The sequence below is a fragment of the Mauremys reevesii genome, linkage group 12, assembly GCF_016161935.1.
Source record: "Mauremys reevesii isolate NIE-2019 linkage group 12, ASM1616193v1, whole genome shotgun sequence".
In the NCBI taxonomy this organism is placed as follows: Eukaryota; Metazoa; Chordata; order Testudines; family Geoemydidae; genus Mauremys; species Mauremys reevesii.
This window is the reverse complement of record NC_052634.1, coordinates 21412547-21431556: the sequence shown is the minus strand read 5'-3', so window position 1 is coordinate 21431556 and position 19010 is coordinate 21412547. Positions and strand designations below refer to the sequence as shown.

Sequence of the window (19010 nt, the reverse complement as noted above, 5' to 3'; positions counted from 1 at the left end):
CCTCCATCACTCATTTCCTGCCATATTGGGTCCACCAATAACTCATGTAGGAGAGACAGTTCCCGTCCCTCATTGTTAAAGGTCAGGCAGCCAACTAGAAGCAGAAGCCCACAGTATCTTTTCCTACTGCAGAGCCCAAGCTCAGGAACTCACCCTTGGTGCAGGCACCACTGGGCTCCCAGAAAACAAGCCACCCCTGCATAAACAGGGATGAAAGGGCCTGCCAAAGCCTGGGATTGAACTAGGGACCTTTAAATCATCAGTCTAACGCTCTCCCAACTGAGCTACTTTGGCAGCTGTGTAGTAGTCTTTTGGCCTGTTGCTTCTCTGCCTGGGATGTTTTTGCAGCAGTTGCACACAAAAAGGACGTCATTGTGAGCAGCCCATGAAGACAAGACTCACTTTGGCCTGCCTTGCTCAGCTTGACTTGCTGCCTCACCCTGTTCCTGCCCTAGTGCCTGGGTTGACCTGGTGGTGGAAGGGGACTCGGGGCCAGTGGCGTGTGGAGGAGGTTGAGCTGGACCCTGAGCTAGACTAGACCCTGGCGGTGAGAGTCTGGCCACCACTTGCCGCCCACCCTGTTGTCCTGGCTTCCCCAACTGGCGTCATTTCGGGAGGGACGTGGGGCTTCTGCCTCCCCTCCCCAATTTTCACACCGCAGAGGAGTGCGAACAGGAAAACGAACGGCTGCTCCACACCCCCACCGGAGGAACCCGATGTAGCCTCAGGATTAAGACCTAAGGACTCAGGCTGAGAACTGATATAACTCCACTCATCTGGGATTTAACAACTTGTTTTCCATGGAACAGGGCCAGATCCAGCATTTTTCCTGCCCCAAGCAGCAAAAAAAAAAAAAAAAAAAGAATCCACAATCGATGGCCGCTCTACTTTTTTTGGCAGCAAGTCTTTCCCTCCAAGAGGGACTGAGTGGGCCAAATTGCCGCTGAAGAGCCGGACATGCCTCCCCTCTCTGTTGGCTGCCCCAGGCACCTCCTTGCTGTGCTGGCAGCACCACATGATGTAGCAGGCGATAGCTAACCCAGGTGGGGACATGACCCCACACACCGCATTCAAAGGGCCTCTCCCTTGTGTGGATTCTCTGATGTTCAGAAAGGGATGAGTGAGTGTGGAAAATGCTTCACTAACACCTCAGCGCTTTCTAAACCTCAGAGAATCCACACAGGGAGTGGCCCTACGAATACCTTGAGTGAGGGAAAAGCTTCTCTTGGCACTCAGCCCATGTAAGCCATCAGAGAATCTGCCAGGGAGACAAACACCTCTAGGGCTCTCCACACTTTTTTTCTTTAATATTTTTTACTGATTCCCACACAGTAACTTTTGAAGCTGTTTGAACTGTTTGCAGCACCGTTATCCCTCAGTCTGACCAGATGAGTGGCCCATTTTTGCCTTTTGCAGTTTGCCCTGGTTTGAGGTGGATACATTTGTCCCTCTTCTGGCCTTTGTTCTGTTTCCCAGGCAAATTGGTCACCTGGCCTCCACCTCTCTCTTTGTTCTCTGAAGGACGTAAATTCACAGCGTGTAGAGGTCAAGCAGAGGAGTTTATTACACACAGCGCTGGCGGAGTGTCACCTGGCGTATAGGCTCAGAGACACTGTGAGTCAATTGATTACAATAGAATATATAGGTTTTCCATGGGTGGGGGAAAGTGATGGGGAAGGCAGTTCCACATCCCGGGACAGGTTTTGCAGCAAGACAAGATAGCACAGTAGCCAATGGTTAACAGGTTACATAATGTCTTCGCCCATGGTCTCCAGTTAGCAAGTTAACATTTAATGAATACTTTGATAAAATGTTAGTAGTATAAAATATGAATCTTGAATTCTGATTTGGGGTCCATAGGAATGGAGCAACTCCTTTGATTGTCCAACAGGTACATTCCTAGGGGTTAAAGCAAAGAAACAATGAAAGTATATGGCAATAAAGATTGTTTTTTGTGTGTTTTAAGGCAGGCATTGGTCCCTGGGAAGGGAGGTGGAAGGATGCCATATCTTATACTGACATGTGCCAACTTCTCGTAAACTCAAGGTTGTATCTGTGGGAAGAACGTCTCCCTACAGAAGAGACTAACACAATAGGAACAGGGATTCTTTGTTCAATCTGCAACTCTGAATAAAACACAATTCTTTAGTTCTTAGCTCCAACACCTGGCAATTTGCTGACCAGGCCAATCTTAGCAAGCAAGGCTTTCTGGTTACCCAGCTTTCTCTTAGCTGATCACTATTTGCTAGGCCTCTGGTCCCTTGACCATACTCTGGACTTTGGCTCTGGAAAAGAGCTGGCAAAATAAACCGGGTTGTTATATAAAATGCACATGGATTTTAACCCTTCACATCCAGTAATGGCGAAGTTCTTGGGTCAGGCTTGTAGCAGTGATGGAATAAACTGCAGGTTGAAATGAAGTCTCTGGAGTCCATCCACAGCTGGGATGGGTCATTCAGTCCTTTGTACAGAGCTTCAGTTTGTAGCAAAGTCCCTCCAGAGGTATGAAGCAGGATTGAAGACAAGATGGAGACGAGGCATAAGCCTTTTATAGTCTCTTGCCATGTGGTCTTTGTTTTCTTTGTCCTAAGGACACTCTATCCAGCACATGGCATAGAAAAACCTTAGAGTTCTGTCCATAGGCAGGTTCCTGCATACCTTGCTGAGTCACAAGGAGTATCTGCCTTCTCTCAGTGGGTCAGTTGTATAACTCATGGTCCTTAATGAGCCATCAAGCAGGCTAGGCAGAACTGACACCAACTTGTCTGGCTGGGGTGTTCCCCGGAAGCATTGCACAAGTTTGAAATACGGAGAGCACAGAGCCAATATTCATAACATCAACTACAAAAAAGATGCACATCTAGAGATAGTATCATTATAATCAGCCAATCAGAACCTCTCCATAGACCCCTTACACGACAATCTTTCTACAATATTGGCTGCAAATATATGAGTGGTTGCAACAGTGAGCTATAGTTACAGATTATGTCAATAATATCACAGGAGGTGACACGGCATCAGTGAGATTGATACTGGAATACTGCCTCCAGTTTTGGTGTCCTCATTTGAAAAAGATGTTGTGAAATTGGAACTGGGGCAGCAAAGAGCCACCAAATGTTCTGAGGGCTGGAGAAAAATGCCGTCTAGTGAGCTATTGAACGAGCTCAACCTGTTTAGCTTATCAAAAGAAGATTGAAAGGTGACTTCATTGAAGTGCTGAAGTGCCTTAATGGAGAGAAAATATTGGGTATGAAAGGGCTCTTTAATCGAGCAGAGAAAGGCATAACAAGACCCAATGGCTGGAACGTGAAAAGAGACAAATTCATATTACAACTAAGGCACAAATATTCAACAGCGAGGATGATTCACCACAGGAACAAGCTACCAAGGAAAGTGGTGGATTCTCCATCTCCTGATGTCATTTAATGAGGACTAGATGCCTTTCTGGAATGTGTTTGTCCCAAAAGTAGCTATTGTGTCATACAGGAGGCCTGTGATATACAGGGGGTCAGATTAGATGCTCTAATGGTCTCTTCTGGCCATAAAGTCAACTAATTTCTGAAAAACTGAGTGTAGCATTGGGAGCAGCATCTGATGTTTTACTGTCTAGCCGGCTTGCTGTCTAGAACGAACGCTCCTTGAGTGAGGTGATCCACAGAGAGTAGCTCAAACCTCCAAAGTGCCTGGCCAGGGGCAGGACATTAGCACAGCGACAGAGGGGTGTGGCAGTGACATCACAAAGGCCTTTTGAAGGACCTCAGACTATTGGTCAAAGGTGGTGGGGAGGTGGTGACCTCACAGAGAGATGCTGACATCAGCCAGGCAGGACAGGGGCAAGGGGTCAGGGAAACCTCAGAGACCCCTGTGGCTTTGCTTCAGCAAGTCTCCTTCTCCAGGTCTCTCTTTGAGGACTGAGAGAGTATTCGGGTTCACGTACGTGAGCGCCAGGAGGAGCCTCTTTCAAGTTTTCTCCTTCCCTTTTCCTGATTTTACTGGAAAACAGATGTCCCTGTTTAGAAGGTAAGAGCCTCCTCAAGGTTTGAAACCTGTTCAGTCTGATCCATCAGGTGACAGTTGAATTCTAGGCATGGAAAACATGAGCTTAAGGAGGCTGAATTTTATTCTGCACCTGGAATTTTGTCCCCTAGAATCACTGGGGACATTAGGGTTTGTCCTTTTCGTTTCACCTTTTCCTCCATCCATCCCTCCCTTCCTCCTTTCTCTTCTTCTCTTGCTTCTTTTGTCCTTTCTCCTGTTCCCCTCCCAACACCAGGAGGGGGGTGGTGTGTATGTGTGTGTGTAGTGGTGGGGGGAGTGCTCTGCAGCTCCCACTGTGGCAGGTCCACCCAAAAATGTGGGGCTGAAATAGTGCTCGGGCAGTCAGGGCTGGATTAACCTTTTGTGAGCCCTGGCGCTAAACATATTTATGGGCCCCTATGTAGTCACTGTGGGCTCCGAGTGTGGACCTGGTGGGGCAGTGCCATTGGTGCCATAGTATAGCCAGTACTGAACCTCAGAGACATTTTTCATTTTGATCACACACCCCTACATGACTATATGCATTGCCATACACAGCTCCCTCAGCCCCCGGGTTTTCTCATTGAGCTGTACACCCACATGGGTTTACCAGTGTCCACAGTGAGTAGAACTTTCACAGTGACCAAGGAAACTTCCCAGATGTATCTCCTTCCTCATTCATACCTTCTGTAGCCATGTCTCCAGTACCCCCTATGTCACCAGTCACTGCATGTGGTCCTAGTCTCAGCTCAGAGTTCCACAGCCAGCAGATACCTGATCAGTTCTGACAGATCCCTCCCTCAGCCCCCATCCTCCCATGTGAGCCAGCCACCTGCAAACACCATTTCCCCAAAGTGAGGACAGCCCTTGGGAATCTGAAGTCACCAGCCTCTCTCCCTCTGCTCCCGTCTACATACTAGTCTGCTACCTGGTCACCACCACCTCTCCCCATGGATGTTTCCTTTCTACTTTGGACATGCTCCCACCCACCTGGAAGCTCCCTCTGCAAGCCTGACCTGCTCCCTCTTTCCCTGCTCCCCTTGACATTCCTGTCCTACTGGTGACCTCTGTTCCTTGAGGTGAACTCCAGTGTCTTTAGCTGCTCTAGCTTAATGGCCCCAGTAGTCACAGAGCCACTTGTAGCTTCTCTGGCTACAGCCATGGGGCCAATTACCAGAGGCCAGCCTTAGCCAGCTGCAGCTACCAGCCGCAGGAGGGGTGGCAATGCCAGGGCTGAGCATGCTTGAACCTTGCAACGGCAGCACTAGGGACTCTAAATCCTCAGCCCTGGCCCTAGGCAGCTGCAGACTCTGGAGTTAGGCACTTCCCTCCTCTAGGCCATGGCTTTAAGTACCTGAGATGCCCATCACTGCAGCAGAGGCCACCAATTCCCATGCCCCCCTCAGCCAGCACCTAGTCGTGCAGAAAGTGCAGCCTGAATGATTTTGGAGGCTGGGATGCCAGGAGGTTCCCATCCCTGAGCAGCAGCTCTGCAACAAGCTCACAAGCCCCTCCGCTGTGGGACCAGGACCCTGTGCAGACAGTGGAGTTACCCTGTGTATAACCAGTTCTGGCCAAAGCCTGTTGAAGTGAGTGGGAGTCTTTTCATTGTCTTTAATGGGCTGTGTATAGAAGCAAAGACCCCATTCTAGACTCCAGGAGCAAAATGCATTCTGTGCGGCACTGGTTTACTATTGTAACAGGAAGGTCTCACATTACCTAGTGAATAAGCAACACCTCCTATAGCACCTAATGCTTTCTGAGAGACTTCCCATCCAATTACTAAATGTGAACCTGCTTCGCTCACAAGGGCTGAACATATCAGGTGGGATGGTCACAAAAGCAGGGCACTTCTGTATTCAGCAGGGATTTTGGATGTGCACAGAACACAGGCAGGACTGGTTCCCGCATGGTTACAGAACTGCAGTAAAGTGGAACAATTTTCAGCTTGTGTGTTTGGAAGATGTTTGGATCCATCTTATAAGACTGTCCTACCTAAATGAGGAAAAGTTGAGGTGCCTTTATTATTCTTTTGTTCCATTCTTTGTTTCTATGGGGAATTTGCTAGTGCAATATTACTGTCTTCCTTTTAAACAAACAACATTTTAAAAAAAATGGCAATGGCTGTTGAAAATAGCAATTCCAGCCATAGTTAGCACTGGAAACACCCCAGCATTTGTTGCTCAATTGTATTCTACTTTTTCTACAGCAAATGACAGTGGATCAGCATATTTGATTTGGGAGAAATGAAGTAACAGCTGCCCAAATTGAGCTTGAGCACTCCTGAATTGTGAGGGTGTTCAAATCTGGAAGGCAGGTGCTAGATTCTCTTTCTGAATATTAGATAAATCTGGAAAGGAAAAAGTCAATTTCTATTTTCATGGCTCAGAAGTGGAAATCCTCCTGTACTGTATCTGAAGCTGCTCAGGCCCTCTAGTAGAGCCTCCCCTCCCTTACTTACCATTTTAACTTCTGGTGGGATTCACGTACCTCTCTTGCTAGGCTTCAGATAGAGAGGGGCACTGTCCATTTAGTCCACCCAGTTCCTTCTTTGGGGGTTGCCAAGAGAGGTCACACCGGCATCCCTAAACCAGTCTGGGGAAGTCTTCTGAGAGTGCTGTCTGGGCCGAAGCTTTCTACTCCTTGGGCACACTTGTTCCCCATTCACACTGCCACCCCCTTCTAGCAGCCAGCTCTCCATTCACAGCAAGCTGCAGCGCATAGAGTCTCTCAGCTTCCCTTTCCTGTTGATACTGCTCTTGTGTGGATTGGTCCAGGCTGAGGTTGATGGTGGGATGGAAATTGTTGAAATCCTGGTGGAATTCCTCAAGGGCTTCTCTTCCATGGGTCCAGATGATGAAGATGTCATCAGTGCAGAGCAAGTAGAGATGGGGCATTACGGGACAAGAGCTGAGGACGCGTTGTTCTAAGACACCCATAAAAATGTTGGCATACTGTGGGGCCATGCGGGTACCCATAGCAGTGCCGCTGACATGAAGGTATACATTGTCCCCAACTGTGAAATAGTTATGGGTGAGGACAAAGTCACCAAGTTCAGCCACCAGGTTTGCCAGGACTAATTGGTGAGGGTATACGCTCAAGCTTACCCAGGAAAAGGGGTGTAGGGAATTGGGGGGGGGATTAGTCTCAAGGCTGTCCAGGAAAGGACAGGTTAGGGACTTGGGAGATATTTGGGGAAAGGCAGAGTTCCAAGTGGCTCTCCCCTAAGATTTGGAATACACTTGGTGGTGGCACCTTACTGTTAACCTAAGCTGGTAAATAAACTTAGGGGGTCTTTCATTCAGGTCCCCACATCTGTACCCTAAAGTTCAGAGTGGGGAGGGAACCTTGATGGGGGAAAACGGATTCCCCACTTGTCGCTTGTGCACTGTCCTCCTCCTTCTCCTCTTCATCCTTCAAAAAGTCATTCTCCCTGCTCCGTGCGACTCCCAACTTGCACGTGTCCATGGACAGTAGTGGGGTAGTGGTGGCATCACCCCCCATAATTGCATGCAGTTCAGGGTAGAAGCAGCATGTATGGGGCTGTGACCCAGAGAGCCCATTCACCTCCCTGGCTTTTTGATACACTTGCTTGAGCTCCTTGATTTTTACATGACACTGCTCTGCGTCCCTGGAATAGCCTCTTTCCATCATGACCCTGGAGAATTTAGCGTACATATACCTCTACCCAATATAATGCAACCCAATATAACATGAATTCGGATATAACGGGGGGGGGGGGTGGGTGGGTGGTGCGGGGGGGCTGCGCACTCCGGTGGATCAAAGCAAGTTCAATATAACGCGTTTCACCAATAACACAGTAAGATTTTTGGCTCGAGGTCAGCGTTATATCAGGGTAGAGGTGTATTTGTGTTTCTTTTTTTGGAACGTAGTTCTCCCATAAGAGATTAGTCTCCCCAACATGCGATGAGATCCAGTACCTCCCGTTCAGACCATGCTGGAGCTCATCTGTGAATCCAGGACTGCGTGGGCTCTCATGATGATGGACTCTGCATGGTCGCCTGTGATGGTGGATTGTCCTGATGGTCACCTCTGCTGATGAGCTCACCACAGTGGCCAAACAAGAAATGAAATTCAAAAGTTCCCGGGGCTTTTACTGCCTACCTGGCAAGTACATCGGAGTTGAGAGTGTTGTCCAGAGTGGTCACAAGGAAACATTCTGGGATAGCTCCCGGATGCCAATAATGTCAAATTGTGTCCACAGTACCTCTAATTCGGAACTGCAATCTCGATTTTAGCACTACTCCACTTGCTGAGGTGGAGTACAGAAACCGGATTAAAGAGCCCTTTAAATTAAAAAAAAAAAAAACGATTTGGGCATGTAGACGGAATCAGTTTTATTTTGAATTAACTCGGCTAATTCCAAAATAACCACATACTGTAGACCAGCCCTAAGGCTATGTCTACACTTCAAACACTGGAAGTATTCTTCTGACAACCCAACCCAAGCCTGTCTACACTGGGGCTCACATTAACTACTTCTCTGTGGAGTAGATTTTTCACACCCCTGAGAGATGTGGCTATGTCAACATAGCTTTTCATTGTAGATCAGCCTCTAGCCAGCTTTTAGACATGAAAGGCAGTGGAGTCCAGCCTTTTCCTTGATATTGATGGTTGACGATTGCAGCTTTCCTACCTGTTAGACACATCCTATGACAGATGTCAGGCCTTTCCTTTGCAAATTAGAGATGTGGGGAACTCAGTGACCCTTACAGGCTAAGTGGGTAAAAAGTTATACAACTTGTCTCCTCGAGTAGTTTTCCTTTTAATAGAAATTAGCTTTGAAGCTAAGCAAAATACGTTCTATCTGAAATACAAAAAAAATAAATCTATACTGGGCCAATATTCTCATACACTCTTTCTCACACACATTCTCCCATCCCAGCCTTTGGAGGGAGGTTTTCTACCAGAACTCCTTACACTACATGTGAGTTCATATATCTCTGGCTCTTTTGCCATGTGTGTTGGTGGAAGGGGTTTTCTATATGGGAATGTTTGCATCATGGGGGAAAATAACTCTCTTGTCACATTTTTTAATCTTTCAAAGAGAAGTGATGTAAATACATAAAACAAGAGAAAACTAAGGTCTAGTCTACACTAAAGACATTTATTGGTGTAACTATATTTCTCAGGGGTGTGAAAAATACACACTGGTGAGAAATGTAGTTACAAAACCCTCCTCCCCTGTGAAATAACACTACATCAGCAGGAGAGCTTTGCCTGCCAACATAGCCACCGCCACTTGTGGGGGCTGGACTAATAAAGTCCTAGGGAAGAGATTTCTCCCATTGGTGGAGAGCATCTGTAATAGCAGTGCTACAGCTGCACCAACATCAGCTTTATTGTGTAGCCAGAGCGTCAGACACAAAACCTTAGAATCAGGACTCAGCATGTGAGTATCCAGAAGTCTGAAATTGGAGCTTGACACATTTGTTGCCTCATTGGTTACCATCATTTCTACAGCCTGAAAGTCCTTGTTACCCACTCAGGCAGCCAGTTTGGGATCCACAGGGAAGGACTGTCCTATGAAGGACTCTCTCTTTGCATCCAAACGGTGAAGGATGATTGTTCTCAATCTAACCCTGGTATCCTCTGGAATAGTAATGAGACACACTGAACTAGGAAGTGGAGTTGGACAAAATTTCTTTGGGCCCTAAGGTTTTCCCACACTCACTGCTTTCATAGGTTCTCTCACTTGTGTGGATTTTCTGATGCCTAATAAGGTTCCAGCTGCAACTGAAGGTTTTCCCACACTCACTGCATTCAAAGGGGCTCTCCCCTGTGTGGAATCTCTGATGCCTAATAAGATGTGAGCTGAAACTGAAAGTTTTCCCACACTCACTGCATTCATAGGGCCTCTCCCCTGTGTGGACTGTCTGATGTCTAATAAGGTGTGAACTGCGACTGAAGGTTTTCCCACACTCACTGCATTCATAGGGCCTCTGCCCTGTGTGGACTGTCTGGTGCCTAATGAGGTGCGAGCTGCGACTGAAGATTTTCCCACACTCATGGCATTCAAAGGGCGTCTTCCCCATGTGGATTCTCTGATGTGCAGAAAGGGCTGAGCTCTCAGTGAAGTATTTCCCACACTCACTGCATTTATAGGGCCACTCCTCTGTGTGGATTCTTTGATGGGCAATAAGCTTTGAGTGGCAATAGAAGGTTTTCCCACACTCACAGCATTTATAGGGCCGCTCCCCTGTGTGGATTCTTTGATGGGCAATAAGGTTTGAGCTGCGAGTGAAGTTCTTCCCACACTCACTGCATTCATAGGGCCTCTCTCCTGTGTGAATTCTCTGATGATCAGAAAGTGCTGATCTTACAGTGAAGCATTTTCCACACTCATGGCATTTATAGGGCCGCTCCCCTGTGTGGATTCTCTGATGAACAGAAAGGGTTGATCTTCGAGTGAAGTTTTTCCCACACTCACTGCATGTATTTTCCCTCTTTCCCATGAGGATTTCCTGCTGTGTTGTGGCTTCCTTGATGCTCTTCTGAGTTCCCCGACAGGAAATAAATTTACCCATTTTCTCTCCTGGCTGGTTTTCCTGCTCTCTTTCTGGTGTGTGCTGAGTCTTGCATGATTTTCCCTGCTCATGACTCTTCGACACATTCCTTTTCGATCTTTGCGATAATTCTCTGTGTTTAGCAACTTGCTCAACAGTTTCCTGCTGAGAATTCTGCTCCTTTTTCTCACATACCATTGCGTCACCTGCTGTGATAGAGACAGAAACCTCAGACAGGGATGGAAAGGGGAAGGCCAAACCAAAACAAGTGCGGAAGAGAAGTCAAATAAAAATCAGGAACTGAACTCCCCCAAACTCTTCCCCCAAACAGGAGAGAGGAGGGGATCAATTCAGCCTCCACATCCCATCCAAATTCACGGGGGAAGGGAGGAAGCTACTGTCTGGGCAGGTATGGATGTCAAACATATACAGGTGGAGGAAGAAGGGAGCAGTACAGTAGACACTGATAAAGGGAAGGTAAGACTCTTAGTCTCAGGGTTTGGGCTTGAGCCCTAAACTGGGTGCTCTACGTACTCTGGTTTGGCTGCTTCATGAGGGCACAGAATTGACAACATAGGGAGCAGAGACAGGAGGCAGCTACAACCAAGAGCCCTGTTAGATTGTGTCAACATCCTATCAGGAGGTCTCAAAGCCTCTCTCTCAGTTTGTATCTCAGAAATTCTATCCGCTCCAGGATCTTTCTCCATCAAAGAGCCGCTAGGTAGGCAGAAGAAGAGGTGGAGAGGGTTGCGATGGAGGTAACAAAAGCAGAGAAGAATTGTTCCTCTTGGGATTTTTTGTGTTTCTCTTGTGATCCTGACGGAGGAACCGGAAGCATCATTAGATTTTTTTCTGGCTACTTTCTGTCCAACAGATTAAGTTGGTCCATTGTCCATTCCCCTCAGGGGTTAAGAGCTGGAACCCCTGTGCTCAGGGTCACAACCTTAGCCCAACCGAAGGCACTGAAACAAACTCAAATGATGCTTCAGCTTCCTCCTCAGCATCACAAGACCAACACAAAGAAAACTCCCGAGGAACGGGGCTCTGAGCACTGCCAGGTTGTGAGTTCCGTGCCCTCAGGAAGCAGCCAAAATGCTCGAACCCCACCCGCTTCTCTTGGACCGCTGGCAACATGGTGTTTGCACAGGAGCCGCAAGCCCGTCTTTCCTGTCTTTGTCTATCCCGGCCCCTTCCCCCCAAATGCTTTCATCGGACGCTGGAGGGACCTAAGGACCTGCAGGTTCCCGCACCCACCACCTCAAGCAAACAGTCCTTCCCTTCTCTGACATTCCTGGAGCCGCACAGCCTTGGAAGAGTTTTACCCCAGGGGTTCTGATTCCCTGCGAAAAGATGTGTCTGGCGGCGGCGGGAACTGTCTTCTCTGCCCCCTCTTTGGGCGCTGAGAAGCTTTTTCTGAGAAACAGCACCTCCTCCTGGTGGGAGAATCCTAAATTCCACCCTCCCACCCAGGTTTCTCTGAGCAGCTGCTAGATGATTTTCCCACTTCTCTGGTCTAGACACCAGCATCTAACTAGCCTTGGAACGGGCCCTGTTTGCTAGCTGGAGAGCGAAGGAACCAGGAAAGAAGGCAAATGTCAGGAAACGAATCTCAGCACGCAAAGAAACTTCCTTCGCTCTTCTTTTGCACTGTCTGTGCCTTTGCTACGCCTTGAGGCCTAGCCCGACTAGCTCAGTCGGTAGAGCATGAGACTCTTAATCTCAGGGTCGTGGGTTCAAGCCCCACGTTGGGCGTTTGATCTTGCACTCTTCGACATCACTCTCTCCCTTAGAGTCTCAGAGCATAACGGAATCCACTCTTTGTCCTCTCAACCAGCTGAGGCGGTCTCGGACCTTTAGTACATCATGAAGACAAGACACGTTGACAATTCCATGGTCCTAAGAGAGTTGAGTCTCTTCTAGCCCAGGCAAGAGAGGGAAAAAATAACCTTTCAGAAGCTGATTGCCCCCCTCCCCCTGAGCAGCCATCTAGAGCTTCTCTACTTATGTCTATATCTTCGCCAGCGCTCAGTAGTTGAGATAACTGCTTCTTTCTCAAATCCTCCACCAGCCCTCTTCATTGGGATGGAGATTGCTTAAGGCTGACGATTCCACCACATCTTATTCATCCCTCACACATTTCTGTAAGCCCATGGAGAGTAAAACAAGATAGCAACAAAACTGTTTTTTTTTAAAAAAAAGACATGGCCTCAATGTATAACAATACTGGAAATTGTCTTAATATGTTTTCTGTTTCTTTTTCATATCAGTGCTAAAAATAGGAAGGGAACCGTAAGGAAACGAAGAGCTCAGAGCTTGTGTTAACCTCCTTTGAAGACGAACGAATGGCCTCAGTTGGACAGAAAGTAGGCCTAGAAAGTTATGCCCAACCCCCCCAACTGTCATCTCCCTGGTGGTCTAGTGGTTAGGATTTGGCGCTTTCACGCCACGGCCAGCGTTCAATTCCGGTCAGGGAGTTATCCTCTTCAACAAAAGTCTACCTTGCCTTCCTCGCTTGGAGTTCAACCAGAAGAATGCAACTTCCTGGCCTCCTTCAGAATGCTGGGAAACTCTTTAGAGGCCATGGGGAAAGCAAAGCTTCCAACTACTACAATATGGCTATCTGCCCCTTAAAGCCCAGCCTCTGCACCCTTTTACACAAATACACTTACTTGTGCAAACAATTTAGTTTTTCCTTCTTACCGAGCCTAACCTAAATTAGAACAACATTGCACTTTGACCCAAGATCTTTTTCTTTTCTTTTCACTTTTCTTGGTGAAACCAAACCAAACCAAACAATCATTTTGGGTCCACCAAAATATTTCACTAAATATAATATTCATCCAAAAACCTTTCACCCAGCGCTATATACAAGTCTTTGGAAGTAACACCCCGGAGAAAGATCATTAAGCTTTTCCATTCCTAAGATCTAGCCGCTGAAGGCTTCTGAGCATGGGCTATGGGCCTTTCACCTCTAGGCCAGTGGTTACCCTCTTGCTCAGGTGGCTACTGATGAAAGGCAACGTGGTTTAGTGGCAGATCCATTTCAGCCTCCCCCTTCCAATGTCTACAGGAGGGTGTTTGTTTCGCATTGCATCTAAGAATCAAATCAATTCTCTTGAAACCTCAACCTGGAATCAAGGTGATTGTAGGTCAAGGAAGGAAGGTTTTGTTCATCCTGTTCTAGTAAATGCTCAAAGTTGCGATGCTTCTTGGAGCTTCCAGACACATTGGCCAGAATTTTCAGAAGGTCTCACACCCACCGCTAGGGCCAGATTTGCAGAAGAACTAGGCTCCCAGTTAGGCACTAAAATCTTTAGCCAGATTGTCAAAAAGGCTCAACCTATTTTTCCAAAAGATGAGTTATTTTGGAAAAAAAGCTTGTAAAGATTGTGGGTGCTGGTTACTTGTCTATGTGGCCCACACTGCTGGAGTTGGAGGTTCACCATTGTTTTCTCAGAATGCGGTGTCCGTAGTCTGCCTCAGTTCTGGTGTCCATCTTTTATTCTCCTAATAAATCAGCAGGGAGACTAAAACAACATCGGACTCACAGGGCTCCCGGAAACCTGCCAATTTGGCTCACGGTGAAGGTGTATACAAATCATCTGTGCTGTAGAAGGGCTCTGGGAGTTGAAAGAGTTGTGAATTTAACCCTCTAGGTTTCGGGCCTAATCTGAAACTGTTTCAAAACCAATTCCTTAAATAGACCATAGTTTGAAGCATCAGCAATAGGCATCTTACTGAATATATCCAGAGCTTTCCCAGCCAATTTGGCAACCAAAGTTGTCATCTTCCCTTTCCCGAATAAGCACTTTGTCTGTCCTCCGGGCAACACGCTTAAAAATCACTACCAGTGTCTCAAAGCAATCAGCTGTGCACATATCCTGCTCGACTACGCCACTGTGATGGGTTCGGTCACAGAGATCCCCTTGGGACTGAAATTACTTCGAGCCCGTTTTCCCTGCCAGCTTGGGACTCCAGAACCCTGCCTTGTTGAGCCAGACACCCTAGCCTGCTGCAACACAGACCCAGGCTCTGGGCCACACCCCCAAAGCTGCAGACTTTAACTCAAAACAGCTCAGCACCTGTCTTCAGCACCCAGCTCCCAGTGGGATCCAAAACCCCAAATAAATCCCTTGTACTCTCTATAAAGCTTATACAGGGTAAATTCCTAAATTCTTCACCCTCTAGATCACTGATAGAGAGAGATGCACAGCTGTTTGCTCCCCCAGGGAGTAATCACTTCCTCTGGGTTTATTAATAAACAAAAGTCATTTTTATTAAGGTTAAAAAGTAGGAGTGAAGTGATTTCAAGTAATAACAGACAGAACAAAGGAAGTCACCAAGCAAACTAAAACAAAACACGCAAGCCTAAGCCTAATACATTAAGAAACTGATTCCAGGGAATAGCTCACCCTCAGAGGTGTTCCAATCAGCTTCTTTCACAGACTAGACTCCTGCCTAGTCTGGGCCCAATCCTTTCCCCTGCTTCGGTCTTTGTTACTTCCAGCAGACATCTTAGGTTTTCTCATGACTGGCAGGGGTTTTCTCATGACTGGCAGCCCCTTTGTCCTGCTTCACCCCCTTTTATAGCTTTGGCATAAGGCGGGATTCTTTTGTCTCTCTGGGTCCTCACCCTTCCTTCTAAACGGAAAAATACCGGATTTAAGATGGATTCCACTATCGTGGTCTCTGTAAGACCCCCTAGTTTCCATTCTTCCTGGGTTGGCCCACACGTACACAGGAAGGTTTGCAGGTCAATAAACCATTTACAACCAATTGTCAATGGGAGCCGTCAAGGTTTTAAACCGCCATTAGTGGCCCACGCTTTGCACAATTACAATAGGACCTCAGAGTTAGACTTCATATTTCCAGCTTCAGAGACAAGAATGAGACATGCATACAAATAGGAGGCATATATTCAGTAGGTTAGAACCTTTGTTATGATACCTTACAAGAGACCTTTTGCATCAAGCATATTCCACTTACATCATACTCACACTTATAAGCATCTTTTCATAAAACGTATGGAGTGCAACGTCACCGGGTGCCCTACCTACCCTGCTTTCGCTGCTTCCTGATGGCACAGAATTGACAACAAAAGAGCCAGGCTAGGAGGCTTCTAAAACCGAGAGAGCTGTTCTATCGCATCCACATCCTCTCAGGAGGTGTCAAACCCCCTCTCTCCGTTTCCATCCCCCAAATCCTATCAGCTCAATGAGTTTTGTCCCTGGAAGAGCCTCGAGGGAGGCAGAAGAAGTGGAGAGGATTGCGTTGGGGGTAAATAAAACAGAGACGAGTTGTTCCTCTTGGGATTTTGGTGTGTTTCCCTGGTGATCCTGACGGAGGAACGGGAAGCATAATTCCATTTTTTTCAATGCCTCGGATTGGGTTCAGCTGGTGAACTCTCTGCTCTTGTTCTCACAGGGGAATGGAGACTGGACCGGTTTTCCAATTTGGACAGAAAGTGGCTTGCCAAAGCCGAGGAGAGCCTGCTTCCTGCCTGCACCGAGTTGACAAACTGGGGAAGCCAAAGCTGAGAGACCCCGTAGACGAAGTCAGAGTGCTATCCGCTCACATGGAGGGGGAGCACAAGCCCTCCCTGGGTTTCTCTGCCCAAATTATAATCAGTTGAGTGATTTTCCTGGATGAGCCTCTAGGTAGGCAGAAGAAGAAGTGAAGAGGGTTGCGATGGGGTAAATGAAAGCCGAGGACTCTTCCTCTTGAGATGTCTTTGTCTTGCTCTTGTGATTCTGATGGATGAACCTAAAGCGTCATTTGAGCGTGTTTCAGTGCTTTTCCTCGGGCTCAGGTTGTGATGCTGAGCACAGGGGTTCCTTCACTCTCTCTGCTTGGACCCTCTGTAATGGGGAACGGACCAGCTTTCGAAAGAGCCTAGTGGAGCTGAACGAAAACAGCAGTAAACATCCAGGTTCACCCTAGATTAATCTTTTGTCCCCAATTTTCTTGGGGAAACAAAACAAAAACAAGGTTTTCTTAAGAACTCAACACCCATTCAGGCTCCAAACTCTTTTGCAAGATTTCCAGAAGGGCTCAACACCCTGAGTGCTGAGCTAGTTTGGGAAAAAAACCCAAACAAGGCCGGTACCGATTGTGAGTGCTGGCTGCTTGACTCTGTGGCCCACCGTGCGGGAGTTTGAGGTTCTCATTAAGCTAAGTGTCTCTATTCTGCCTCTGTCCTAGTGTCCATCTAATAAGTGAGGGGGGAGATTAGAACACCTCAGAAGGCACAGGGTTGTAGGAAACCTGAAACTTTAGATGAGGGTGATGGTGTCTAAAAACCAGATGTGATGTAGGTGTTGAACGAGAGATGCTGTCTTGGCCTCCTTGAGCGGCTCATACAATATTGAAGAAAAGGAGGGTTGAGAGAGCTGCTTTTGTCCCAGCGTCAGGATGGCCGAGTGGTCTAAGGCGCCAGACTCAAGGCTCTGTCTTTCCCACAACTGGGGCTTCTGGTCTCCTGCAGGAGGCGTGGGTTCAAATCCCACTGCTGACACAACCTCTTGATTCCACCTCAAGAGGTGGCCTGGTTTCAATTGCCCTTGTAACATATTGGAAGCGCCCTTGTTTAGGAGCTTTCTTAGAGTAGCGGCAAGAGAAGTTAGAGGGAATCGTAAATACCTTCGGAATCCATGCGCTCAAGGCACCTAGTTGGGTAAATTCCAGTTTATTCCCCACCAGAAAGTTGGCATTGCTTGATCTTGGGCAGGTATGGATGTCAAACATATACAGGTGGAGGAAGAAGGGAGCAGTACAGTAGACACTGATAAAGGGAAGGTAAGACTCTTAGTCTCAGGGTTTGGGCTTGAGCCCTAAACTGGGTGCTCTACGTACTCTGGTTTGGCTGCTTCATGAGGGCACAGAATTGACAACATAGGGAGCAGAGACAGGAGGCAGCTACAACCAAGAGCCCTGTTAGATTGTGTCAACATCCTATCAGGAGGTCTCAAAGCCTCTCTCTCAGTTTGTATCTCAGAAATTCTATCCACTCCAGGATCTTTCTCCATCAAAGTGCCACTAGGTAGGCAGAAGAAGAGGTGGAGAGGGTTGCGATGGAGGTAACAAAAGCAGAGAAGAATTGTTCCTCTTGGGATTTTTTGTGTTTCTCTTGTGATCCTGACGGAGGAACCGGAAGCATCATTAGATTTTTTTCTGGCTACTTTCTGTCCAACAGATTAAGTTGGTCCATTGTCCATTCCCCTCAGGGGTTAAGAGCTGGAACCCCTGTGCTCAGGGTCACAACCTTAGCCCAACCGAAGGCACTGAAACAAACTCAAATGATGCTTCAGCTTCCTCCCTCAGCATCACAAGACCAACACAAAGAAAACTCCCGAGGAACGGGGCTCTGAGCATTGCCAGGTTGTGAGTTCCATGCCCTCAGGAAGCAGCCAAAATGCTCGAACCCCCACCCGCTTCTCTTGGACCGCTGGCAACATGGTGTTTGCACAGGAGCCGCAAGCCCGTCTTTCCTGTCTTTGTCTATCCCGGCCCCTTCCCCCCAAATGCTTTCATCGGACGCTGGAGGGACCTAAGGACCTGCAGGTTCCCGCACCCACCTCCTAAAGCAAACAGTCCTTCCCTTCTCTGACATTCCTGGAGCCGCACATCCTTGGAAGAGTTTTACCCCAGGGGGTTCTGATTCCCTGCGAAAAGATGTGTCTGGCGGCGGGGAACTGTCTTCTCTGCCCCTCTTTGGGCGCTGAGAAGCTTTTTCTGAGAAACAGCACCTCCTCCTGGTGGGAGAATCCTAAATTCCACCCTCCCACCCAGGTTTCTCTGAGCAGCTGCTAGATGATTTTCCCACTTCTCTGGTCTAGACACCAGCATCTAACTAGCCTTGGAACGGGCCCTGTTTGCTAGCTGGAGAGCGAAGGAACCAGGAAAGAAGGCAAATGTCAGGAAACGAATCTCAGCACGCAAAGAAACTTCCTTCGCTCTTCTTTTGCACTGTCTGTGCCTTTGCTACGCCTTGAGGCCTAGCCCGACTAGCTCAGTCGGTAGCGCATGAGACTCTTAATCTCAGGGTCGTGGGTTCAAGCCCCACGTTGGGCGTTTCATCTTGCACTCTTCGACATCACTCTCTCCCTTAGAGTCTCAGAGCATAACGGAATCCACTCTTTGTCCTCTCAACCAGCTGAGGCGGTCTCGGACCTTTAGTACATCATGAAGACAAGACACGTTGACAATTCCATGGTCCTAAGAGAGTTGAGTCTCTTCTAGCCCAGGCAAGAGAGGGAAAAAATAACCTTTCAGAAGCTGATTGCCCCCCTCCCCCTGAGCAGCCATCTAGAGCTTCTCTACTTATGTCTATATCTTTGCCAGCGCTCAGTAGTTGAGATAACTGCTTCTTTCTCAAATCCTCCACCAGCCCTCTTCATTGGGATGGAGATTGCTTAAGGCTGACGATTCCACCACATCTTATTCATCCCTCACACATTTCTGTAAGCC

The 19010-nt window shown here is 47.7% G+C and overlaps 1 protein-coding gene and 4 non-coding genes across 5 annotated transcripts; 3 read left to right on the top strand and 2 right to left on the bottom strand.

Annotated features, from left to right (window-relative positions):
* Positions 1–221: 221 nt before the first annotated feature.
* Positions 222–294, bottom strand: TRNAI-GAU. The gene has a single exon. It is a non-coding gene; the product is annotated as a tRNA-Ile (tRNA).
* Positions 295–9596: 9302 nt separating this feature from the next.
* Positions 9597–10460, bottom strand: LOC120375793 (zinc finger protein 3-like; the record flags this gene model as incomplete). Its single annotated transcript, XM_039496721.1, has 1 exon — positions 9597–10460. A coding segment is annotated over one exon (804 nt), but the record flags the coding sequence as incomplete, so codon positions are not given.
* Positions 10461–12223: 1763 nt separating this feature from the next.
* On the top strand, positions 12224–12296 carry TRNAK-CUU. The gene has a single exon. It is a non-coding gene; the product is annotated as a tRNA-Lys (tRNA).
* A 4653-nt stretch (positions 12297–16949) lies between these two features.
* Positions 16950–17058, top strand: TRNAL-CAA. Its single transcript has 2 exons — positions 16950–16987; positions 17013–17058. It is a non-coding gene; the product is annotated as a tRNA-Leu (tRNA).
* A 1483-nt stretch (positions 17059–18541) lies between these two features.
* On the top strand, positions 18542–18614 carry TRNAK-CUU. Its single transcript has one exon. It is a non-coding gene; the product is annotated as a tRNA-Lys (tRNA).
* Positions 18615–19010: the final 396 nt, after the last annotated feature.